The sequence below is a fragment of the Aquarana catesbeiana genome, linkage group LG12, assembly GCF_042186555.1.
Source record: "Aquarana catesbeiana isolate 2022-GZ linkage group LG12, ASM4218655v1, whole genome shotgun sequence".
Lineage (NCBI taxonomy): Eukaryota > Metazoa > Chordata > Amphibia > Anura > Ranidae > Aquarana > Aquarana catesbeiana.
In genome coordinates this window covers 150,279,933-150,307,211 of record NC_133335.1, presented here as the reverse complement: position 1 = coordinate 150,307,211, position 27,279 = coordinate 150,279,933, and the positions used below count along the sequence as shown (strand labels likewise).

The following is a 27,279-nucleotide window of genomic DNA, read 5'->3' as shown; positions in this document are numbered from 1 at the left end:
GGTTCAGTCTGGTCTGATAAAAGATGCAGGTTGTTGTATGACCACAGCCTGGGGACAGATGATATGTCATCTGCTGCTGTTCCTGATCTCTTGTAGTCCTGGCCCGGATTGTGCTCACTATTATAAAGGACTCCTCAGGCCATTAATTTTGACTGTAAAATTATTGATGTCTGCCCTGGGGTACAAAGGCTTCGCAAATTTTACCAGTTTCTCCAGTATTGCCTTCCTCTTTATTTTGTTATGACCCAAAAAATATGGATATTTTTTTTCAGAAATACTTGCCTATGCGTTTTACTTCAAAAAGGACAGTTTTTTTTGGAGTAGGCAGGTACATTTAAAAAAATACAACGTTCAAATTAACAAGGGACACCAACCAACCTCATTGAGATTTACAAAGACAAGATAATAATGGTGTTGTGGAAACGTGACAAAAAAAAAAAAAAAAAAATATATAATTATATATATATATATATATATATATATATATATATATATATATATATATATATATATATATATATATATACATATATACACACACACACACACACACACACACACACACACACACACACACACAACAGTATAAAAATTAATTATAAACATTATTATGGAGATCTGGCTTTAAAAACCAAAAAGATTATTCAGGAGATCACGAGAAATAATAAAGAAATACCGTAAGTTTGTGAGAAGTCTGTGTGAATACAAGCAGCAAAACAACTTCATTATTCTAGCATTATAAAGAAGAAGAGAATGCGCTGCATTGAAAGATTTAAAAATTTGCAGTGTGACGAATGTGCCATCTCCATTACGAACGGTCGTTTTACCAGACTGAGCGGCTCCGTCTCGTACTTAATTCTGAGCATGCCTGTTGTTTTGCGCGTCGGAATTGCATACACACGAACGGAATTTCAGATAGAAACTTTTTCCGTCTGGAAAATTGAGAACACACTCTCAATCTTTTGCTGGCGGAAATTCGGCCAGCAAAAGTCCAATGGAGCATAAACACGGTCGCATTTTCTGACCAAAAGCTCTCATCTGTCTTTTGCTGGCCGAATTTCCGATCGTGTGTATGCGGCATTAGTCTCAGTGAAGGTTGCATTTACCCACTTTTGAGCAGAATATAGTACCAGTATTATATATTGTAGGATGTGTTGTCTCATCATACTACCCAATATGGCAATACCTTATAATATGAAAAATAATAATTCACACACACACACTGAATTTTTCCACATTTTATCATGATACAACCAAAAACGTAAATGTATTTTATTGGGATTTTATGTAATAGACCAATAATTGGCACAAAATTGTGAAGTGGATTTCCAAATGTTTTTTTTTTCAAATAAATATCTGAAAAGTGTGGCATGCATTTGTATTCAGCACCCTTTACTCTGATACCCCTAACTAAAATCTGGTGGAACCAATTGCTTTCAGAAGTCACCTAATTAGTAAATAGAGTCCACCTGTGTGCAATTTAATCTCGGTATAAAAACAGCCGTTCTGTGAAGCCCTCTGAGGTTTGTTAGAGAACTAACAGCATCATGAAGACCAAGGGACACACCGGACAGGTCAAGGATAAAGTTGTGGAAAAGTTTAAAGCAGGGTTAGGTTATAAAAAAAAAAATAATATCCCAAGCTTTGAACATATTACGGAGCACTGTTCAATCCATCATTCGAAAATGGAAAGAGTATGACAACTGCAAACCTACCAAGACATGGCCATCCACCTAAACTGACAGGGCGGGCAAGAAGAGCATTAATCAGAGAAGCAGCCAAGAGGACCGTGGTAACGCTGGAGGAGCTGCAGAGATCCACAGCTCAGGTGGGAGAATCTGTTCACAGGACAACGATTAGTTGTGCACACCACAAATCTGGCCTTTATGGAAGAGTGGCAAGAAGAAAGCCATTGTTGAAAGAAAGCCATAAGAAGTCCTGTTTGCAGTTTGCGGGAAGCCATGTGGGGAACACAGCATACCTATACTCATAAAAACAGGCACACTTTTAATCTGTGGAGATTCCAATCAAGTCCTCTATCCTTTTTAGATAAATCCCATACTCCTATTGCATCTAGTTCTCAATCTCGTAAGTTCCAACAACTTCAACAACACTCTTTATTAGATTCTTGGCATGAAATCAATCCTGCTAGGCGCCAATTTACTTTTTGTTCTCATCCCCATAAATCATTTTCCCGTATTGATCACATTTTGATCTCAGTAGGCATGACTCCTGAACTGTGCTGTACTTTCACTTCTCAAATACCCAAAACACAAGATTCTACATGGCATTTTAAAATGACTCAATCCTAAATCATCCATCACACTCCTCCGATCTAGAAATAGCCATAAAAGATTACCTGGCAATAATGAGACCCCCGATATATCCCCACTGACCCTATGGGAAGCCCATAAACCTGTTCTCTGTGGGGTTTGTATACGCCAAGCCTCATTTCTTCAAAGAGAAAAACAAAAGACAACTAAAACAAAAATTAGAAGCAGAATTTAAATACAAGCCTACCCCTGTGACTAAATTACAGCTTGATAAAAAAAAAAGTCAAGGTTTAAACGTGCTTTATCAGAATCTGTAGATAAAAATATTATGCAAGACTAAACATAAATTTTATCTTAAAGCGAATAAACCAGACACTCTTTTAGCCCGAGCACTAAAAAAAAAAAACTAGCCCCTTTAAACCAATTTGACTGAAATGATCTCAACATTAATAGCTATAATTTCAATGATCCCCAAACCTCAGTCAGATAATACATCTTGTTCTAACTATAGACCCATATCATTACTCAACCTTGACATTAAGTTACTAGCGAAAGTCTTAGCGACCCGCTTTAACAGTGTAATAGGTTCTTTAATAAATAAAGACCAGGTCGGCTTTATCCCACAGCGCCAAGCGGCAGATAATGTACGCAGGACTACTTTACTAATTCAAGCAGCTGAATCGCGACAAATACCCACCTGTCTCTTATCTTTAGATATCAAAAAAGCATTGGATACAGTTTTGTGGCATTACCTACATTTTGTCCTGCAGCGTTAGGGATTTGGTCCTCATTTTCTTAGCTGGATCTCTTCATTATACAAAAATGCCAAAGCTTATGTTAAATATGCTGGATATATTTGACATCTGTATGGGGTATGCGTCAGGGATATCCACTTTCCCCACTCTTATTTCCCCTCCTTATTAAACCCCTTGCTCAATCAATCCGTACTGAACCCTCTATTAAAGGTCTAGATTTAGCTGGTCACCAACATAAACTTTGCCTATTTGCTGATGATATCTTAATCTTTGTTATTCCCTCATATTTCTGCTCCTAATCTTATAAGTAAACTTGATCACTTTGCCCACGTATCTGGTCTAATTATTAACTCTCAAAAATCTATAGTCTTAAAATATATCTTTACCTCCTCATAATTTTACAAGCGCAAACATCCCTCCCTTTCTCATGGTCCACTTCACGCCTTCTTTACCTAGGGATAACTCTCTTTCTGACATTTTCACTGCCAATTATCCTCCAATTTTGCGTCAAATATCTAATCTTCTGACACAATGATCATCTCTACCATTATCTTGGATAGGTAAAATTAACATAATAAAGATGGCTATACTGCCCAAAATGCTTTATCTTTTTCGAGTTTTACCTATACCTGTTCCAGCATACTTTCTCAGGATACTACAATGTAAGGCATTAACTTTAGCTTGGGGCTCCTTGAAACCCCATATGCCCAAACACATTCTTTACCTTCCAAAGCCCAAAGGGGGGCTAGGGTTTCCTAATTTTACCACCTATTACCATGCAGCTCAATTAGCCCATATCCCTAAATATCACGCAAAACGTGAAATTCTGATTTGGGTTGCGCTGGAATCAAAGAGATTGCGACCCACTTTCAATAACCAACCTCGTATGGTCCAATTCCTCCGACCGTAAAAAAACTCAATAATCCTATAACTAAACATACACTAGCTATTTGGGATACATTTAAAATTAATAAAATGGACTACAATCTCCCCATATACCCGTTTTATCACTTCTTAAAAATCTCCTTTTTATCCTGCTTGGTCTTCCCCTAAATCTTTTAAAAGCATGGACCTCCACTAATTTAACTTAACTCTGTGAACTAGCATCCTCTACGTCATTCAAAACTTTCCATAAGTGATGTGAAAGACACAAACTTCCTAATGCAGAGCTCTTTCGATATCTTCAGATTAAAAAAAAAAAATACCGTATTTATTGGCGTATAACACGCACTTTTTTCCCCTTAAAATCAGGGGAAAAAAAAAAAATCACGGATGCGTGTTATACGCCAATCCCCGCCGATCCCCCGCTGACTGTGAGCGGAGGAGCGATCGCCGCCGACATTCATGCATAGCCGAGCGTACTCAGCTAGCTCCGCTCACAGTCACGCCCAGTCCCGCCCTATGATGGACATAACACAGGGACTGGGCAGGACTGTGAGCGGAGCTAGCCGAACCTAGCCGAGTACACTCGGCTATGTATGAATGTCGGCGGCTCTCGGCTCCGCCCACAGGGCTACGAGAGAAGCCGAAAAGCAGCCGAGAGCCACAAGACCGGCTCTGTGTCTCTCGGCAGCGCCATATTTAAAAACGCCAGTGACACTACAAGGCTGCAAAATGACACAACAAGGCTGCAAATGACACTGGACAAGGATGCAGATGGACACTGATAAGGCTGCATTGATGGGCATTTAAATGTAAGTTTTTTTCCTTAAAAAGTTTTTTTCCTTAAAATTCCCTCCTAAACTTGGGGTGCGCGTTATATACCGATAAATACGGTAGGTTATGCCCTATATACAAAGGAAGAATTTATATAAATGAATGTGCTTTGAAAATATATGCAAAGGTGACCCAAACACTAAGGGACTTATTTCAACTCTTTACACTCATCTTATTACTAAACCCAACTCAGACCCACCATCATATGTGGCTAAGTGGTAGAAGGATCTTGGGTTTTCAATGGAAGCAGTCGATTGGGATAAGATTTGGATCACAACTAAGTCATCCTCACAAAACATAGCTGCCTAATGCCCCGTACACACGGTCGGATTTTCCGATGGAAAATGTCCGATCGGAGCGTGTTGTCGGAAATTCCGACCGTGTGTGGGCTCCATCGGACATTTTCCATCGGATTTTCCGACACACAAAGTTGGAGAGCAGGAGATAAAATTTTCCGACAACAAAATCCGATCGCGTCAATTCCGACCGTGTATGGCCTGTTCCGACGCACAAAGTGCCACGCATGCTCAGAAGAAATTCCGACACGGAACAGCTCAGTCGGGTAAACTTAGCGTTCGCAATGGATACAGCACTTTTGTCACGCTGCAATGTTAAAAAAGGTTTTAATACAGCGCACTCTCTTCTTCTTTATAATGTGACAAGAATGAAGTAGTTTTGCTGCTCATATTCACATATACTTGTCACAAACATTTTTTTTTTGTTTTTTTTATTGGGATTCCCTGAATATATTGTTATTTGTCACATCTGACAGAATGTTTTTTTTTTTTTTTTAAGCCATTTTTGGTTTAGATTTTACGTTTGTATTTTTTCCAAGGCTGATCTTTGTTTAATGTTATTTTTAGTTTTACTCCAGAATATTTTTGTGTGTGTTTTGTGTGTCAAGTTACCACAACACCATTGATATCTTTTATTATTTAATCTCAAGGAGATTGTTTGTTGTTGGTGTCCCTTGTTAATTTCACATTGTATTTTGGAAATGTACCTGAATCCTCAACAACAAACTGTCCTTTTTGAAGTAAAACACACATAGGCAAGTATAATTCCAACAAAAATTCCTTTATTAAGGGCTCAGAACCAAACAAAGAGGGAGGCAACACTGGATCAACATGAGAAATTAGCGAAGCCTGGGACCCCCACGGCAGACATCAATTCTTGAACATCAAAATTGGTGGCCTGAGGAGTCCATATGTAAGGGAGGGTAGTCTGGTCCAGAAGTCCCAGAGATCCGGAAAGCAGCAGATGACATCTGTGTCCCCAGGCTGTGGTACCACAAGAGGCTGCATCTTTTGGCCGACCAGACTGGATCCAGGTTCATCACTTTATGGTCTTCCTTCCACGTTTCGTTCCGGGCTGTGGCTGTGCTGTTGGAGATGTGGCAGGAGGAGGAGTAGGACCTGGAGGAGGAGGAGGACTGGGAGGAGGAGGAGAAGGAGGAGGAGGACCATCTGTGAGTTCGCAAAGGTGTGTCTGAGATGTAATTTGGCCCCTCATACCTTTATTAAGAGCCTCCAATATGAGCGACTCACACATGAGTTGTTGTCCCTCCTCCATCCTCTGCATTTTAGAGGCAATGAGGGCAGCAATGTCCTCCTCCACTGTGTGTGGTGCTCCCAGGGCCTCTGTAGCCCTCCAAAAGAGACCTATGGCAGCCTCCTCTAGGGCACTCCTCCTCCTGCCACTTTCTCTTTCCAGGTGTTGGGGAGGGACCGGCATATCAGGCAGGCGGCTCGGCCCAGCCACCCCCTGGCAGAGACTTCCCTGTGTATGAAAAAGGGACATGGTTTTAGTTTTTGCATCATCAATCACAATCCTAAATTAGTACTCCAAACTAACATCTAGTTAACATCATTGATTGGACAACCAGCAATATTTAGAGGAATGCTATACCTGGCTCAAGCTGGGCTCCTCCGCATGTTGTTGCCTGGAAGGCCAGGAAGGGAAGGAAGTGTGGAAGGAAGACTGGAGAGGGATGACCTGGGTTAAGTCTGGCCTGCCAGAAAATGCAGCCTGTCATAGTACCACATCCTGGGGACATAGATGTCATCTGCTGCTCCGGATCTCTGCGAATCCTGGACTTTCCGGCGCTCCCTTACATATGTACTCCTCAGGCCACCAATTAAGATCTTCAAAAATGTGATGTCTGCCGTGGGGATCACCTGCTTCACAATTTCCAACAATTTATCCAGTGCTGCCTTCCTCTTTGTTTGGTTCTTGTAATGTGGGTTGTTGATCTCCCACAGACATGGCAGCTCCCTTAACATATCAATGAATAGTGACATGAAGTCATTATCTTTTAATAAGATATCCATGTTCACTGCAAGACACAACACAAGACAAAGCCTAATGTCAGACAAAACTCTCCTAATCTTGTTACAATATAGGCCTCAATCTAGAAGCAGTATAGGCACAAGTTTGTCTCTTACCTTCGTTCTTACGATTGGCGCGTCCAATGCTCCTTCGTCCGCTCACAGATCGTACGTACTACGCACGCGTGTTACGCTTTATACACACTGCGCATGCGTGTAACTCTGCCCGCCCCTGACGTTCTTTCTAGTCTATTCCCCGCCCCTTTTCGTTCGGCGCAGTGGGTGAAGAGTGGGTTGCTAATTATAGCAATGAGGAGGAGGAGGAGGAAAGCCCGGATCCGGACACGTCCCGATCCAGAAGGAGACGATTTAAGGCCAAAAATATGTCCTTTGGGGAGATGTTGGAGATGGTGGACATCATGAAGAAGGCAGACTATGACGGGAAGTATGGGCCTTATCCCAACCCCAATATCAGAAAGGCCAAGATCATGGCGAAAGTGATCAAAAGTCTGCACAGGAATTTCGGGGTACGACGATCGAAAGATCAGCTCAGGAAGTGGTGGTCGGACCTAAAATTAAGAGAGCCCAAGCAGTACCGAAAGATCTGGAGAGTGCTGCAAAAAAGTAAGTAGTTGTGCTGTGTTCCTATTCTTTTTGTCTTTCTTACGTTCGTGCTGCTCCATATGCTTTTCTTAATTGTACAGTTTAAAATGTCAATTTTAATGTTCATGGGCCCATTATTCGTTCGTATCAAACATTTTTTTTTTCGGGCCTCTAAAAAACACCATTGTTTAGGCCATATGCATTTTCCTACATTTTTTAGGGCCTACTTAGATGCAAAATATTTGGTTGTGTAGATGGGTTTGTTACTAGAATGAAATGCAAACTAGATTCTGTGTAAGGAGAGGACACTCAGCAGCTGTTTTCACATCTGGACACTGGAGCACTAGTGTGGGACACAAGAACACCATTTTTATTAGGGGGGGCACACAGGTGCTCCAGTGTATACTATAGGGGGGTCTCCATCTGTGAAGCTTGTACTAAACAGGTAAAGTATTGCAGGTTGACAAAGGACAATAAAAAAGCGACATCTTTGAACTCTGCTAAAATTGACAATTGTACCCCACTTCCAAGCAATGTTTCCTATTTATAGTTCTGCCATCAAATCACTGTGTGCTAATTATACCCTTTTTGTTTTACATAGGGGAGAAAAGACTCGGAGGACACCCCTCATTCGAGGAGACCAGAGACCCCCCACCTGTGGAAGAAGGTGAAATACCCCCAACCCAAGTGGAGCAGGAGGAGGAAGAAGATGTGGTTGAAATAGGCACCACAACAGGTGAGTGTCTGCGACCACAGACTCAGGTAAGAGATGGATGCTGGCAGATTTTTGATACCTGTTTTTGTTTGTTTTCTCTCTTTTTAGGTGATCGTGTTGTTAGGGATCGAGATCCGTTCACATCAGAAAGTGCCCAGATGCTGATCGTGGGGGGTCATGGGGTGTAATTTAGAATTGGAGAACCTCAAGTCAAAAATCAATGATGTGATTAAAAAAAAATAATAACATCATTGATGTTTTGGGGCGAATTTAATACCCCACAAAATCACTTTGGTTTGGTACAATGTTTAAAATATTTTTGAAATGTTTCGAAAAGCCAAATTTGGAGGATGCACACAGTGTGCCAACATGTGCTATCTGCCATCATGGGAGATCAATGGACGCGTTTTGGGGGTGCAACCCCTTCCTCAATAATAAAAGTAGCGGTGAGGAAGGGCTTGCTCCCCCAAAACACGTCCCTTGATCCCCCATGATGGCAGGTCGCACATGTTGACATTCGTAAATTGGTGTGCATCTTCCAAATTTGGCTTTTCAAGGGGTGATTTGACCCCATCTGAACGCAATATCAAACACAGTTCCTAAATACTCATGTCTGATATTGCCTTCAGGTTTTACCATATGTGAACTTTGTAAGTTCAAGTTTTTTGTCTTTCTTGTTGGTTTTACACAGGCCTGTTTTATCGTAAATGGACATTTCTATTTTTGATAATGCCACCCCAAAAATTGTTATACAACAAACATGTTGGTTTGTTCTAAAAAACGTTTCTAAATGCACATGTGATTGTGCAGGTATTAAAAAGCTTGTTAATCAAGAATGTGTGGATTATTGTCTCAACGCGACAACATTTTGTGGTGATGTAATTGCGGTTTTCGTAAAAAATGGTGGTTATTTCCTAAGGGCAAATCCTCTTTGCACTACAAGAGCATTTTCATTGCAGTTTCAAGAGCACTTGTAGTATAAAAAGTGTATACGCCTTTAGTAAATAACAGCCAACAGTGCTTTGTATAAGGTTACACAATCACACCATTTTCAGGACTACACACATTGCTGTCAGGGTCAGCTAAAACAAACGCAAGCAGTAAATGTCCACAAAGAATTTCTTTTTTTTTTTTTTAATTGGAAAAAGGCTTCACAAAATTTGAAGGCATATTGATGGCCCCCCTACCCGCAAAGAACTCCAGGTATCGTAACCGGACATCACGGGCACTCAGGGAGGGCAAGCCAGGACGGCCGCTTTCAAGCGCCGTCAGTGTTTCAGGTATCACTCCGGCCTCAGGCCCAACTGAGCCAGCATAGTTGGCCGAATGTTTCCTTAAAAAGTTATGGAGAATACAGCACGCCAGTATAATATGGTTCAGTTTATACTCCGCCATATGGATAGGTGTCAGAAATAGGCGGAACCGGCTGGCCAGGATTCCAAATGTGTTCTCCACCACTCTTTGGGCTCTGGCCAGCCGGTAATTAAAAACCCTCTGTTCCGGGGTGAGGGTCCTCATCGGGAATGGCCGCATCAGGTGGTCCCCCCAGCGCAAATGCTTCATCAGCAACGAAGATGAATGGGAGTCCTTCCACATTGTCCTCTGGAGCTGGCAAGTCCAAGCTGCCATTCTGGAGATGCCTGTAGAACTCCGTCTGGGCGATGATTTCACCATCGGACATCCGGCCATTCTTCCCCACGTCCACATACAAGAAGTCGTAATTAGCCGACACCACCGCCAACATCACAATACTATTGAACCCCTTATAGTTGAAATAGTACGACCCCAAGTTGGGTGGTGGGATGATGTGGACATGTTTCCCATCAATTGCCCCTCTGCAGTTAGGAAAGTCCCACCGCTGGGCAAAGTGGGAGGCCACAGTCTGCCATTCCTGTGGCGTGGAAGGAAACTGTTGAGGAAAACAAAAATAAATTCATATTTTTGCACAGAAACATGGCAAGCAGATTAGGCACAAACATTCTGGGGCAACCTCCAGATAGCATTTATTAAGGGGAATTCAACAACACCAAAGTATAAGGTACACCTATCATATTCCCCCCCCCCCCCTCATGGGCCATTTCGAACATTATGGGGGGTGTGGAAATCTTGGACAGGTAACCCTCTTCACTTCATTGAGAGATGAATGCCTAAATACAGGGTATTACTTGGAACAGCCCCTCAGTTACACTATTGGCAGGTAAGAAGTGTCCGAATACAAAGATATAAATACACATTGTACACATTTGAGCACATTTGAACATTCTGCTATTACCTGACTCAAGATAATAATAGTATCTTAAAAATTCAAACAGTACCATTGGAAAGTATACAGGCAGACCCTTGCACTACATGCTTTGGGGAATTCATCCATAAATCAGAGCACAAAAGAGATGGGTATAGTGTGTATGGGTTTGGCAAAGTCAGCAGACAGATGATTGAGGATAGATAGAGAATTGGGATCAGCTGACTTAGCAGTTGGGGGAGGGAGGGTTACTAAAAATGATTTGGGGACACCACAAAAAATAAGCCTCTGTCACTCTGCCAGAATTTAAAGCTAAAATAACATTTCTAAACATTTTAGGGGGTGTTTGGGGGTAAAGCACTACTATGGAGCTGATAAAATACATTGTTAAGTGACTACATGCGGTGAATATAGGGCCCGTAGAGCATGCTGGGGAGGTTAGTGAAGGACAATCTGTCTGAAGGACCTAAAAAAATTACATAAAAATCCAGCATGCATGAGGACAAAGGGGACATTCACAGCATATTCCAATCATGGTAATTAGGGAACGAGGAAAGAAATGCAATATATTAGCAAACATTAAATACAATAAAATGTGATATTAAAGGATAAAAATCTTACCTTCATATACTCCTTCTGCAGGACCTGTATGATGGCAGAACAGGTCTCTGGGATAATGATACCCAGAGCCTGGGGGGAGATGCCTGTTGAGAACTTAAAGTCCTGCAGACTTCTCCCTGTCGCCAAATACCGCAGGGTAGCGACCAACCTCTGCTCCGGAGTGATGGCTTGCCTCATGCAGGTATCCTGCCTGCTAATATAAGGGGTCAGCGAAGCCAACAGACGGTGAAACACGGGATCCGTCATCCTGAGAAAGTTCCTGAAATCATCAGGATTATTCTCACGGATCTCACGGAGCAAAGGCATATGAGAGAACTGGTCACGCTGAAGCAACCAATTCTTGGTCCATGAACTCCTCCCCACCCTGTTCATGGACTGGACTTGTGTCAAGGTCAGGACCCCAACACCAAGCCCCCGCACAGCACGAACTCTACGAGGAGTACGCATACGCAACATGGCTAGAAAACGGTCGGCTGCTCAGAACGAAGTAACAGAACGCACTGAAGAACAGCAAGGCCTGTGAAGAGCGACCTGAAAAACTGTAACGAACTAACAAGAATACAATGACTAAGTCACGCGGAACTTGCTTGCACGCACTGAAGAGCAGATACAAACCCACAAGCACAAACTGAACGGCAGAAAACGATCTGAAAACCACGAATCTGAAAAAGCGCGAATCGTCTCTCACCAAACTTTTACTAACACGAGATTAGCAAAAGGAGCATAAAGGGTGCCGCGCTTGGTTCTGAACTGGCCTTTTCTAGTTTCGTCGTACGTGCTTGACGTCACCGCGCTGTTGGCAATCGGAAATTCCGACAACTTTGTGCGACCGTGTGTACGCAAAACAAGTTTGAGCCAACATCCGTCGGAAAAAAACCTAGGATTTTGTTGTCGGAATGTCCGAACAAAGTCCGACCGAGACAAATTACAAAGTATTCAAACAGTGTTATTTGGTCCCGGTCAGAATTGCGGAATATGCTCCAAATTATTCCCCATCTTGTTTTCGTGGCTGTGGTGATCTTGAATAACATCTTCATACTTGGTGGGATTGCCCGGTAGTAAAAAATTTCTGGAAAGATGCATTTCTTACGATTTCAAAACTGTTTGAAATCCCTATCAATCCTGATCCTACAATAGCACTTTTTAACTTAAAACCAGCCAGCCACTCTTCTACCGCCAATTCAAACTCCTATTACAGATCACTACAGCCTGTCCTTAATTATTGCTGAAACTAAAAATGGAGTCAATCAAGCAATGATCCATGGCAAAACAGAGACTAGAACTCAAGATAAAATATCTGAATTTGAGAATATATGGAATCCCTGGGTGACTCACTTTTTGCCTTCCAATTTTGATGCTTCCCTACTAAGACCTTGGTAATCTCGATTTATACTCCCATTCTCTGTATTCATGGTATGTGTTTATTACCATGTACTTCCCCGGGGACCCCTACTACCTCTCATTTCTTTCTTCCCTATTTTTTCTCCTACCCAAGACTACTTTTTCTTTTATCTTCTTTCTCTCTTCCTCTTTCCCCCCCTATTCTCGCTCTCCTCTTTCAATTTACTCTTTATATAGTTCTGGTAGCAGAACTTTTATTTCCTTGGTTATCATTATACCAATTGTACATAGTTCCAATACGTAGTATAAGATTTTATAATAAATTGTTTCTTTTTTTTTTTTTTTGTATTTAACTGGTTCAATACAGGTCATTTTCACCCCCTTCCTTCCCAGACCAATTTTTAGTTTTCAGCGCTGTCGCAATTTAAACGACAATTGCGCGGTCGTGCGACGCTGTACCCAAACAAATTTGACATCCTTTTTTCCCCACAAATAGAGCTTTCTTTTGGTGGTATTTGATCACCTCTGCGGTTTTTATTTTTTCCGCTATAAACAAAAGAAGAGTGACAATTTTGAAAAAAAAAAAAAAAACACAGTATTTTATACTTTTTGCTATAATAAATATCCCCATTTTTTTTCTCAGTTTAGGCCGATATGTATTCTTCTACATATGTGTGGTAAAAAAAAAAAAAAAAAAATCACAATAAGCGTATATTGATTGGTTTGCGCAAAAAAGTTATAGCGTCTACAAAATACGGGATAGATTTATGGCATTTTTAAAAAAAGTTTTATTTATTTAATTTTTACTAGTAATGGCGGCGATCTGCGATTTTTTTCGTGACTGCGACATTATGGCGGACACATCGGACACTTTTGACACATTTTTGGGACCATTCACATTTATACAGCGATCAATGCTATAAAATTGCATTGATTACTGTATAAATGTGACAGGCAGGGAAGGGGTTAACCACTAGAGGGACACGAGGGGTTAAATGTGTTTACTAGGGGAGTGATTCTAACTGTAGGGGGAGGGGACTCACAAGGGGAGAAGACCGATCGGTGTTCCTCTGTACTGGGAACACAGATCGGTCTCCTCTCAACTGACAGGACGTGGATCTGTGTGTTTACACACAACTAATCCACGGTCCTGCTCGGTTAACGGGCAATCGCGGGTGCCCGGTGGACATCGCGGCCGCCGGGCACACGCACCGGGTACCGAGCAACGCGGCGGGCGCGCGCCCCCTAGAGGGCCGGGAAGCCCAGGACGTCATATGGCGGCCACTCAGGATGGGAGATCCCATCTGCGGCCGTCATTTGACAATACGCCGGTATTGAAGTGGTTAAAAACTATACTAAAAAAAATAAATAAAAAAAAAGGTCTTAATTATTATCTGAGGTCATCTGAGGTTTTATCCTTTCTAATACAATGTATGACACAATCTTTTGGGTAGTAAGATCCATGCTAAAATGGTTTTAGTTAAACTACTTTTAGTTTATGTTGGAACTACAACTCAATATTATTACCATATATGTGATCTTTACTTTTGCTGCCACCATATGTACTTATGTATACTAATTGTTAAAATTCAATAAACAAATTTGACAAGAAAATTGTTGTTCACAGACGCTCTCCATCCAATCTAACAGAGCTAGAGCTATTTTGCAAAGAAGAATGAAATTTTTGCCCACTCTAGAGACTTGCAGCTGTAATTGCACCGAAATGTGATTCAACAAAGTATTGAGTCAGGGGGGCTGAATACAAAATGCACACCACACTTTTCAGATATTTGTAAAAAAAAAATTCAAAACCATTTATAAATTTTCTTTCACAATTATGTGCCACTGTGTTGGTCTATCACAAATCATGACAAAACGTGGAACATTTCAAGGGGTATGAATACTTTTTCAAGGCACTGTATGCAAGTACAATATAATATATTATATATATATATATATACATATATATACACACACACACACACACACACACACACACACACACACACACACATATAATAATTTTTATTTTTTATTTTTTTTTGTTACTTAGATGATGCCATGGACTATGAATTCCCTAGGATCCAGAGCGGAGTGGTGCCACCTGCTGGTGAAAACGATTAGCATGGCTCCCTTAGTAAAGCAGAAAGCCATATTATAAATGCACAATGTTTGAAGAAAGCTGTTAGTCACAATAAATGTCAACAACATGAACATAATGGTACAACAGTTGACATAGTTCTTGAAAGCACAGAGTTTATTCTATTAATCCATACTCACTTCCAACTGAGTTCTCAATGGCTTCCTGGGCTTTCTGAATTCCTAGACGAAATTCTTGAAGCTCGGGACGTAGTTTGACCCCTCTATGATAAAACACAAGGGCAAACTCAAAGTCCCCCATGGCATACAGAGCTTCTGCCTTCTGATAAAGGCCCTGCAAGTCAGAGAGAAGAGATCAGTTATATAAAGCTAGTCACATAGTTACATAGTAGGTGGGGTTGAGTCAGAGCCTGTGGACTGGGAACTGTACAAGGGATCTAGCTAGGTTAGCAGTCTTTGGAAACCAACTGATCAATTTACCTGTCCAACAAACATATAATCACACTCAGACATTGTTTAACAAAATCAATGACACAGTCTGGGTAAATTACCATTTTTATTTTATTCATTTTCATTAAAAGTCTGTGATCCTTGAACAGTTTGGAACATTCTCTGGTTTGAAAATTAATTGGGAAAAATCTAAAATTTTGTCTATAGAAAGTTTCCCACCATCTGAGATACAGGCCAACTTACCACTGCAGCGGGTTAGTGTCATAAAATACTTAGGAATCTATGTTTCTAGGAAACCAGCTGACTACATCTCATTAAATGTGGAACCGTTAATCACTCGTATAAAATCCAAACTTAAGGTATGGGCTTGTCTCCCGTTAGGGGTTTAGGGCCGTATAAATGTAATCAAAATGATTCTCCTACCCAAAATTCTATATGTAATATGGCATACTCCAATTTATAGACCGCTAAAATACTTCAAAATAATTGAAGCTCTTCTTAAACCATTTGTGTGGGGAACCAGTAGGCACAAAATTGGCTTGGCAGGTACTCAAGAACCCTACAGATCTTGGAGGCACTGCATTGCCAGATTTTAACCTATATTATATAGTGTCACAGATGTCCCAACTATATCATATTGATAAGACAGATAGGGATAGGTTTCTTCAATTACTTTGCCCCAAACGAGTTAAGAGAACTAAGGACTCCATATATGCGATAGTGGTGGAATCCAGCAGTACAGAACCACACAGCCACAACAAATCCATGCTATACCATTATAGTAAAATATGGGCCATAGCTTTAAAGAAATTGGGAATTCCTCAGTATGATGATTATACTCCGTTATGGTTTAACAAGAACCTACCGGAACTTATGCAATTACCTGATGTGGAATTATGGATCACTTATGGGATCCTATACCTACATCAATTTATTTCAAATGGTACTCTCAAATCCTTTAGTGATCTTACAGAGGAATTTTCACTCCCTCCTTATATGCTATATACAGTAGATATCTACAAGTCAAACATGCAATGCAGAGACAGTTCCGGGCCCTCTTTCCTCAGTCCATTCCTAATGCCCTTATGGCAATAGTAAAGGATAACGACCCCCGAAAATTAATTTCGGCGTTCTATAATATTCTCCTTACCCCCACAGCCTCTAAACTAGCATATGGTCTCAAGCCTCGTTGGGAAAGAGCAATAGGACCTCTAGAGGATGAGGAATGGGAAGAGGGCATGGAATCTACTAGAGCTGCTTCACCTAAACTGTCGGATAGACTGATACAGATTTTTGTACTCCACCATGCATATCTAACCCCGCTTAGGGTTGCTAGATACAAGGAGACTCAGTCTAGCCTTTGCGCAATGTGTGGGAAAGAGTTGGGGACATTTATTCATCTAATGTGGACATGCCCTCAGATACAGGGTCTTTGGACCCAGGTAGTGAAGTTCTTACATGATAATATGGGATCACCAATTACACTAGATCCTAAGTTATGCCTACTTGGGATACTGCCTGAGTCCGTTGACAAATACACTAGAATCTTTTTACAAGAAACTCTATTTTCAGTGAGAAAAGTAATAGCTAGGAAGTGGATGAGGAGATCGCCCCCGGGATTTGCTGAATGGAGGGCAGAAATAAATACTTTACTGTACAAAAAATTTATATACACTAACAGAGGATGCCCCATGAAATATGAAAAAAAATTTGGGACAGATGGCTACAAGATTTAGAAACCTGCTCGTGATTGAACCTATGAGTCGTGTGCTCAATAACATTAAGATATGGATAGCTGATGATATAGGACATGAACACAAAACATGAGGTCGCACAATTGTATAAGTCTTTATTTCATATTGTCAAACGTATGTTACAGCAAATATCTGTTAGAAATTCGATTGTTAACAGTGTCTATTCAATTTTGTATATTACATTTGGAACAATGTGATATAATGTGTATGTACCATGGATATATTAAAATTAATAAACTTCTTTAATATAAAAAAAAAAAAAAAAAAAAAAAAAAAAAAAGTCTGTGATCCAGCACAATATCACTCGTGGCCTGATGGGTTATCTTACACTGTACTAATAAGCCAGTTATAATTTATTTACTAATAAATTAAACTAAGGGCAATCAGCACAAACCACACTATGTATAAAAGAGAAGAAAAATATGCAAGCTGAACACTACAGGATTCACCAACCCAAAATTACAATTTAAAATAAAATTAGTGCAGCGCAAATGAAATGTCCTTTAAAACTCATGAAACAAGTGCATTGGTCCTGGAAAGAAAATGCTGGTGTCGTTCCCACAAGCTCCTCAGTCTTCTTGCACACACAGCAGTGGTGACAGGATTCGATTATGAAACCCACAGAGCGTTACTATTAACTAGTTGCAGTCTCTATTCGATCACTGGCGGATGTTGATGATCGGTGCCCTCAAGAGATCCAGGTTGTAATTAGTTCCTGAAGGAACCCAGGCTCTTATGACCTCCTATAATTAAGGGGTCCACCTAGTCTGGTAAGCGCTTTTTACTACTGGTTTGGCGATTATTGATAATTTATTTACTAACTTACACAAATCTGGTACATAATCATTCATAGTTATATATATTGCTGGGTAAAAAATGATCATTAGCCCTGTTTCACATTGCAGCGATTTGACATGTCAAATCGCATGCCAAATCGGCGGCTAGCGCCACCAATGGCACCGTCCGAGTCGGTGCGACGCAGCATTTGCAGCACTGCACCGACTCCCAAAAGTAGTTTCTGTACTACTTCTAGTGACTTCAGGGTGCGATTTCAATAGACATCTGTGCAGAAACCTGCACAGATGTCTCTGAAATCGCTCCTGAAGTCGGGACTGACATTCGGGAATGAAATCGTGCGAGTTCAGCTCAAATGGATCCAATCGGTCAATACCTTAATTCATTTAAGAACCGTTTGTGAGACTAGAGACCTGGAACTCAAACAAACTGTGCCATCCACCTTGCAGACACTGGTAAAAATAAAGTGTTTCCTGTGTGGGAGGGGTTATACAGGGGATCACTTCCTGTCTGAAGACCTTTGGTCTACCAGTGTCCATTCACCTGGGAGGTAGATTATAACACTGTAGGTAATGAATATTAACCTGACTCCATGTCCCATGATGTATGAAAAAGAAATGACTTTGAACCATTTAAATTATTTATTCTTGCTAGAATTATATTCCTGCCTGCATTTCTTACTGCACACTCTCTGCTTTGCCCCCGCTGGGGAGATGTATCCCTACTTTCTGTTCCCCTATTGCTGAGAGAGAGAGGGAAGGTGAAATTTCTCAAAGAAGACACAAACTGAAATAAAAACACTTATATAAGGCTTCTTTCACATTGGCATTCTGTGGTGGATAACTTTTCAGGGGTTGGCAAGCGGTGCCACCTGTCAAACCCTGCAAAAATGCCATGGCTATAAAGCATCTGTTACAGCATGTGTATAGCCCTGTCAGGTTTTAAAAAGATAAGTTCACTTTTAAAAAAATATAAATAAATGCCCATTTTTTTGCAGATAAACAAAATGTGCATTTACTATTTTTTGTTTTAGGAGCCTGAAAAGTATTGGACCAGTGATCAGCAGATCGCTAGTGCCAAGCAGGACACCAGCAGACTAAGTGCTGTCTGCCCATACATCACATGGGCAGGCAGTTTTACACTGACAGTAAGACTCAATGAACTACCACAGCACCCAACAGTGCAAAGGCTGTCGGTACTTGTAGTCCATTCATTCATAGAACTTTGTGAATGAATGACATGGCAGTGTCAAAAAGTGACAGCTAGTGCGGGGAACTACCCCCCATACGGCTGTCACAGGAAGAGAAGGCTGAAAGCAGCGGCTGCAGCCTTGGGGACATGTTACACCCTAAAAACAGGTGGAACTTGTAACATGTTCCCAAAGGTGAACCTATCTTTTAAAGGTTAGCATTTGGGTGGGCAGGCAAAACTACAGCTTAGTCGTTTCTTTACGCACCCCCCCTCCCCGCCTGTGTGAAAGAGCCCTAAAGGAGTGGAGATGGGTTTGAATCTTTCTTAGCCTTCTATGGCTTTATATATCTCCATTTTTTAGATTTTCCCTTACTTATTCTCCTGATGATACTGTGTCAGTGGTTGCCTCCCCCAGCCCAGACAAGAAGTGACAGTAAATCTCCCCAACAGGTACACAAGACAGTAATTTAAAAAAGGAAAATTCTGCATGCCATGTTACCCTAAAAAAGTCCCCGTCTTCTTGAAGAGAGGCTTCTGCATCCCTAAAAGCTGCTTCTGGATCTCCAAGTTTTAAGGAACATTTGGATCGTGCTACCAGGCAGTGTTTGTCAGTAGGCTGTAACTCCAGAGCCTATGAAAGAGATTATATAAAATAAATATGCAATTATAACATGGTACAAAATGCAATGTTGTGAAATATAAAGCAGGCAGGAGGGGCACTCAGCGGGACTTACAACAGAAAGAATTTTACAACATGGAATGTTGTGCATAGCAAGCACTCAGAGTGAATTTGATGTTCAAGTACATTAAACAGCTAAACTGACCTGTAACTGCCTGATATACACAAGACTACAATACATTACTACAAAGTAACTATTTTTAATCTGAGCTGTAACAGTTCTTACTAGGTAATAGCTTTATTTATAGTTTACTAGAACTAGAAAATGTATGAGGGGGTCGAATAGACACGTGGGTTGGAAAGTGGCTAAACACAATGGGGAGCGAGGTTAGGCATCAGTGGCGGTCGCTTCATTAGGGGTGCAGGGGCGCCGCCCCCTAATCTACATTCAGGGCATCGAACGCATGGATTTCAATGGGGTTTTTTTTTTTTTTTTTTTTTTTTTTTTTAAGCACATGATTAGACCCGGAGGCTCTAATTCACTTCAAAAAAAGGGTGAGCTCAGGGCGCAGAGGACATTGAGATTCATGGAATGGTCATTGGGAGAGGACATTGAGAGTCATGGACCTCAGTCAGTGTAGACAGAGAAAGGAGTATAGAAGACAGCCATAAGTGTTTTGGAATACAGTCAGTGGGGAGAGAGAAGAGTATAAGAGACAGTAATGGTCAGCGGAGACACAGCAGTGAGTGAATAGTGTGGTGTGCTGTCAGTGTGGAGAGAGCAGAATATAGAAGACTGGAAAGTGGCGTCAGAGCAATTTTGAAATCCCCTGACAGTCTGTAGGGAGTGAGAAATTGGCATGCTTGGCGTGTGGATACTGGGGAGAGAGAGAGAGAGAGAGAGAGAGAGAGAGTAGTCCATGTGTAGGGGAATGGATCTGAGTAGTGGGACAGGGGTCCTTGAGATAAATTCACTACTGATGACAAAAATATACGTCCTAAGTTTGAAGAGGAATATCGTTATGGCAGCAGCTAGCTAACATAACCCCGGTATCCACTTCTTCCGGTGGTCAGCTTTCCGACAAGAGTGGTCTCTGTGGCGGATTCGCCGCAAGATCACTTTTAATCGACGGCGGGTAAGGGCCCCCCCTCCCGCTGCGCTCCGGTGCCCTCCGTCGCTTACTGGAGCTGTCAGATGTTTCCCCGTGCTTGACATGGAGACAAGTGAGGGGAAGATGGCCCCCACCCGGCTCCATAACATTGCAGGGTGGAAGCGATGTCAAAACATCACTTCCGCCCATAGCTCTTAAAAGTGAATTTTTTTTTTTTTTTTTTTATTGCATTTTAGTATAAATATGAGATCTGAGTTTTTTTTTTTTTTTTTACGCCAGATCTCATATTTAACCACACGTAGACCGCCGCATGTAGATATACGACGACAGAAAGGCACGGACAGGCAAATGGGCGTACAGGTACGTCCCTATAAATTTGCCGGCGGCGGCACGCGCGTGGCCCTGCCACGAGATCCATGACCGTGCCCGCGGGACCCGCGGACTCGATGTCCGCCAGTGTCCCGCGATCGTGTCACGGAGCTGAAGAACAGGGAGATGTCAGTGTAAACACAACGTCGCCCCGTTCCTCCTAGTGACATGTCACTGATCGTCTGTTCCCTCTCATCGGGAGCAGCAATAAGTGTCACTCATAGCCATGCCCCCTAACAGTTAGAATCACTCCCTAGGACACACTTAACCCCCTCCTAGTGGTTAACCTCTTCAGTCACATTTATACAGTAATCAGTGCATTTTTAATTGCACTAATCGCTGTATAAATGTGAATGGTCCCAAAATATATTTTTTGGGGATATTTATTATAGCAAAAAGTAAAAAATATAGCTTTTTTTTTTTTTTTTTCAAAATTGTCACACTTTTTTTGTTTATAGCGCAAAAAATAAAAACCGCAGAGGTGATCAAAATACCACCAAAAGAAAGCTCTATTTGTGGGGAAAAAAAAAAAAAAGGACGTCAAGTTTGTTTGGGAGCCAGTGCTCCGGTCTTTGGCCAGCCAAATGGTCCGGGGCTGAAGTGGTTTAGAGGTGCTGTCATGCTTTTTTTCTATTACAAGGGATGTTTACATTCTTTGGTAACAGGAAAAAAAGTGACATTTTTTTTTTTAACCACTTAAGGACCATCCTCATTTTGGATTTTAGGTGTTTACATGTTTAAAATTAGGTTTTTTTGCTAGAAAATTACTTAGAACCCCCAAACATTATATATTGTTTTTTTTCGAACACCCTAGAGAATAAAATGACAGTCAATGCAATATTTTTTTTTGCACCGTATTTGCGCAGCGGTCCTATAAGCGCACTTTTTTTGGAAAAAAATTCACTTTTTTGAATAAAAAAAAAAATAAGACAACAGTAAAGTTAGCCCAATTTTTTTTTATATTGTGAAATATAATGTTACCCCAAGTAAATTGATACCCAACATGTCACGCTTCAAAATTGCGCCCGCTCGTGGAATGGCGTCAAACTTTTACCCTCAAAAATCTCCATAGGCGGCGTTTAAAAAAAATTCTACAGGTTGCATGTTTTGCGTTACAGAGGAGGTCTAGGGCTAGAATTATTGCGCTCGTTCTACCGGTCGCGGCGATACCTCACATGTGTGGTTTGACCACTGTTTTCATATGCGGGCGCTTCTGCGCGTGAGCTCGTCGGGACGTTTTAAAAAATTTTTTTCTTCATTTAAAAAAAAAAAAAAAATAATGACATTGAGAAAAAACGTGCCTTTAAGACGTATGTACGGAAGTGACGCTTTGACGTTGCTGCCACCCATCAGTGTCATGGAGACGAGTGGGCGCCATCTTAGCCGCACCTGTCCCCAGGCACAGCAAGGAGAAGGACGCGATCGCCTCCGCCGCTACTGATGGCTCCGGTAAGCGGCGTAGGGCACCGGATCGCGGCGGGAGGGGGGTCCCTCTCCCGCCACCGATAAAAGTGATCTCGTGGCGAATCCGCCGCAGGAGACCACTTTTATCTCAAAGCCGACCGCCACACGAAAACCGGGATACCGGGGTTATGGCAGCTGGCTGCTGCCATAACAACGATATCCGCTGCCAAAGTTTGGACGTACATCGGCGTGCGGCGGTCGGCAAGTGGTTAAAGAACATTGTAAAAATAAAAAAAATTTTAAACGCGCCCCATCCCGCCGAGCTCGTGTGCAGAAGCGAACGCATACGTGAGTAGCACCTGCATAAGAAAACGGTGTTCAAACCACACATGTGAGGTATCACCGCAATCGGTAGAGCGAGAGCAATAATCCTAGCCTTAGACCTCCTCTAACTCAAAATATGCAACCTGTAGAATTTTTTTAAACGTCGCCTATGGAGATTTTTTTAAGGGTAAAAGTTTGTTGTCATTCCACGAGCAGGCGCAATTTTGAAGCATGACATGTTGGGTATCAATTTACTCGGCGTACCATTATCTTTCACAATTTAAAAAAAAAAAAAAATTGGGCTAACTTTACTGTTGTCTTATTTTTTAGTTAAAAAAAGTGCAATTTTTTCCAAAAAAAGTGCGCTTGTAAGGCCGCTGCGCAAATACGGTATGACAGAAAGTATTGCAATGACCGCCATTTTATTCTCTAGGGTGTTAGGGAAAAAATGTATAAGGTTTGGGGGTTCCAAGTACTTTTCTAGCAAAAAAGAAAAAAAAAAAAAAAAAAAAAAAAAACTGTTTTTAACCACTTGACCACTGGGCACTTAAACCCCCTTAATAACCAGACCAATTTTCAGCTTTTGGTGCTCTCACATTTTGAATGACAATTACTCAGTCATGCAACACTGTATCTATATGAATTTTTTGTCCTTTTTTTCACACAAATAGAGCTTTCTTTTGGTGGTATTTAATCACCGCTGGGTTCTTTATTTTTTGCGCTATAAAAGAAAAAAGAGCGAAAAATCTGTAAAAAAATAAATTTTTCTTCATTTCTGTTATAAAATTTTGAAAATTAGTAATTTTTCTTCATATATTTTGGCCAAAATTTATACCGCTACATATCTTTGGTAAAAATAACCCAAATTAGTGTATATTATTTGGTCTTTGTGAAAGTTATAGCGTCCACAAGCTATGGTACCAATATCTGAAAATTGATCACACCTGAAGTACTGACGGCCTATCTCATTTCTTGAGACCCTAACATGCCAGAAAAGTACAAATACCCCCCAAATGACCCCTTTTTGGAAAGAAGACATTTCAAGGTATTTAGAAAGATGCATGATGAGTTTTTTGAAGTTGTCATTTTTTCCCACAATTCTTTGCAAAATCAAGTTTTTTTTTTTTTCTTTTTTTTTTTTATTTCACAAAATTGTCATATTAGCAGGTTATTTCTCACACACAGCATATGCATACCACAAATTACACCCCAAAACACATTCTGCTATTACTCCCGAGTATGGCAATACCACATGTGTGAGACTTTTACACAGCGTGGCCACATACAGAGGCCCAACATGCAGGGGAGCACCTTCAGGCGTTCTGGAGCACCCAGGCCAATTCTGACATTTCTCTCCTACATGTAAAAATCATCATTTATTTGCTAGAAAATTACATAGAACCCCAAAACATTATATATGTTTTTTTAGCAAAGACCCTAGAGAATACAATAGTGGTCATTGCAACTTTTTATCTCGCACGATATTTGCGCAACAATTTTTGGAACGCGTTTTTTTTGGAAAAAAAAAAATGTATTTTGCTTTAAAAAAAAACAAAACAGTAAGGTTAGCCCAATGTTTTTGCATAATATGAAAGATGAAGTTACGCCGAGTTAATAGATACCTAACATGTCACCTTTCAAAATTGCACACGCTTGTGGAATGGCGCCAAACTTCACCACTTAAAAATCCCCATAGGCGACGCTTTAAAATTTTTTACTGGTTACAAATTTTGAGTTACAGAGGAGGTCTAGGGCCAAAATTATTGCTCTCGCTCTACCGATCGCAGCGATACCTCACATGTGTGGTTTGAACACCGTTTTCATATGTGGGCGGGACTTACGTATGCGTTCGCTTCTGCATGCGAGCACACGGACAGGGGCGCTTTAAAAAAAATTTTATTTTTTTTTATTGTTCATTTTACTTTATTTATTTTAGTTTGACACTTTTTTCCAAAAAAAAAAATTTTTTGATCACTTTTATTCCTATTACAAGGAATGTAAACATCCCTTGTAATAGGAATATGGCATGACAGGTCCTCTTTACAGTGAGATATGGGGTCAATAAGACCCCACATCTCACCTCTAGGCTGTTCCTGAAATAAAAAAAAAAAAAAAAAAAAAAAAAAAAAAAAAAAGGATCCTGGCTTCGATCATAGCGGTGAGTCGGTAGAAGCACCGGAGGGCGGCAGGAGGGGGGGGCGTCCCCTCTCGCCTCCCGTAAGAACGATCAAGCAGTGTAACAGCCGCTACGATCATTCTTATGGTGTAGGGAATCGCCGGCTGAAAAAGATGATATCTGAATGATGCCTGTAGCTGCACCCATCATTCAGATATCCCCGCACAAAGTCAAGGACGTCATATGACGGAAGGCGGGAAGTGGTTAAAACGCTTTTTTTTTTTTTTAACACAAAGTTGTCCATTTATACAATATTTCTAACACATAGCATGTATATACCAAAAATGACACCCCAAAATAGATTCTCCTACTATTCCTGAGTACGGCGATACCACATGTGTGAGACTTCCACAGCCTGGCCACATACAGAGGCTGGGTACGGCTGAGCATGGCTGGGTATTGCAGAGTATGGCTGGGTATCACCGAGTATTGCAGAGTATGCCTGGGTATTGCAGAGTATGGCTGGGTATTGCAGAGTATGGCTGGGTATTGCAGAGTATGGCTGGGTATTGCAGAGTATGGCTGGGTATTGCAGAGTATGGCTGGGTATTGCAGAGTATGGCTGGGTATCACCGAGTATTGCAGAGTATGGCTGGGTATCACCGAGTATTGCAGAGTATGGCTGGGTATCACCGAGTATTGCAGAGTATGGCTGGGTATTGCAGAGTATGGCTGGGTATTGCAGAGTATGGCTGGGTATTGCAGAGTATGGCTGGGTATTGCAGAGTATGGCTGGGTATTGCAGAGTATGGCTGGGTATTGCAGAGTATGGCTGGGTATTGCAGAGTATGGCTGGGTATCACCGAGTATTGCAGAGTATGGCTGGGTATCACCGAGTATTGCAGAGTATGGCTGGGTATCACCGAGTATTGCAGAGTATGGCTGGGTATTGCAGAGTATGGCTGGGTATTGCAGAGTATGGCTGGGTATTGCAGAGTATGGCTGGGTATTGCAGAGTATGGCTGGGTATTGCAGAGTATGGCTGGGTATTGCAGAGTATGGCTGGGTATTGCAGAGTATGGCTGGGTATTGCAGAGTATGGCTGGGTATGGCAGAGTATGGCTGGGTATGGCAGAGTATGGCTGGGTATGGCAGAGTATGGCTGGGTATGGCAGAGTATGGCTGGGTATGGCAGAGTATGGCAGAGTATGGCAGAGTATGGCGGGTTATGGCAGAGTATGGCGGGTTATGGCAGAGTATGGCGGGTTATGGCAGAGTATGGCGGGTTATGGCAGAGTATTGCAGATTTTTGTGGGGTATTGCAGCGCATGGCTGGGTATGGCAGAGTATGGCTGGGTATCACTGAGTATTGCAGAGTATGGCTGGGTATCACTGAGTATTGCAGAGTATGGCTGGGTATCACTGAGTATTGCAGAGTATGGCTGGGTATCACTGAGTATTGCAGAGTATGGCTGGGTATCACTGAGTATTGCAGAGTATGGCTGGGTATTGCGGGATATTTCAGGGTATTTCAGGGTATTTCAGGGTATGGCAGAGTATTGCGGGGTATTCCAGGGTATGGCAGAGTATTGCGGGGTATTGCAGGGTATGGCAGAGTATTGCGGGGTATTGCGGGGTATGGCAGAGTATTGCGGGGTATGGCAGAGTATTGCGGGGTATGGCAGAGTATTGCGGGGTATGGCAGAGTATTGCGGGGTATGGCAGGGTATGGCAGAGTATTTCGGGGTATTGCAGGGTATGGCAGAGTATTGTGGGGTATTGCAGGGTATGGCAGAGTATTGCAGGGTATGGCAGAGTATTGTGGGGTATTCCAGGGTATGGCAGAGTATTGCGGGGTATGGCAGAGTATTGCGGGGTATGGCAGAGTATTGCGGGGTATGGCAGAGTATTGCGGGGTATGGCAGAGTATTTCGGGGTATTGCAGGGTATGGCAGAGTATTGCGGGGTATTGCAGGGTATGGCAGAGTATTGTGGGGTATTGCAGGGTATGGCAGAGTATTGTGGGGTATTCCAGGGTATGGCAGAGTATTGCGGGGTATTCCAGAGTATTGCGGGGTATGGCAGAGTATTTTGGGGTATTGCAGGGTATGGCAGAGTATTGCGAGGTATTGCAGGGTATGGCAGAGTATTGCGGGGTATGGCAGAGTATTGCGGGGTATGGCAGGGTATGGCAGAGTATTGCGGGGTATCGCAGGGTATGGCAGAGTATTGTGGGGTATCGCAGGGTATGGCAGAGTATTGCGGGGTATTGCAGAGGGAATTGCAGAGTATTGCACAGCATTGCAGGGCATGCAGAGTAGTGGGGATGGCTGAGCATGGATGGATGGATGGCTGGATGTCTCTGTGCAGCGCTGTGGGCACTACACATGCAGCCCACAACGCTGCAGCCATCCATCCATCCGCCTCTTCGGTCACTGTGTACCGATCGGTA

General features: G+C 41.8%; 1 protein-coding gene across 2 annotated transcripts in view; it reads right to left on the bottom strand.

Annotated features, from left to right (window-relative positions):
- ODAD4 (outer dynein arm docking complex subunit 4) overlaps positions 1-27,279 on the bottom strand; it is a 151,385-nt gene that overhangs the window by 108,872 nt on the left and 15,234 nt on the right. For both annotated transcript variants that reach the window (XM_073607557.1, XM_073607556.1), the window contains exons 2-3: positions 19,383-19,514; positions 14,874-15,027 (exon numbers count right to left, since the gene is read on the bottom strand). In XM_073607557.1, coding sequence (XP_073463658.1) covers positions 14,874-15,027; positions 19,383-19,514 — 286 coding nt within the window. The remainder of the gene's footprint in view (positions 1-14,873; positions 15,028-19,382; positions 19,515-27,279) is intronic.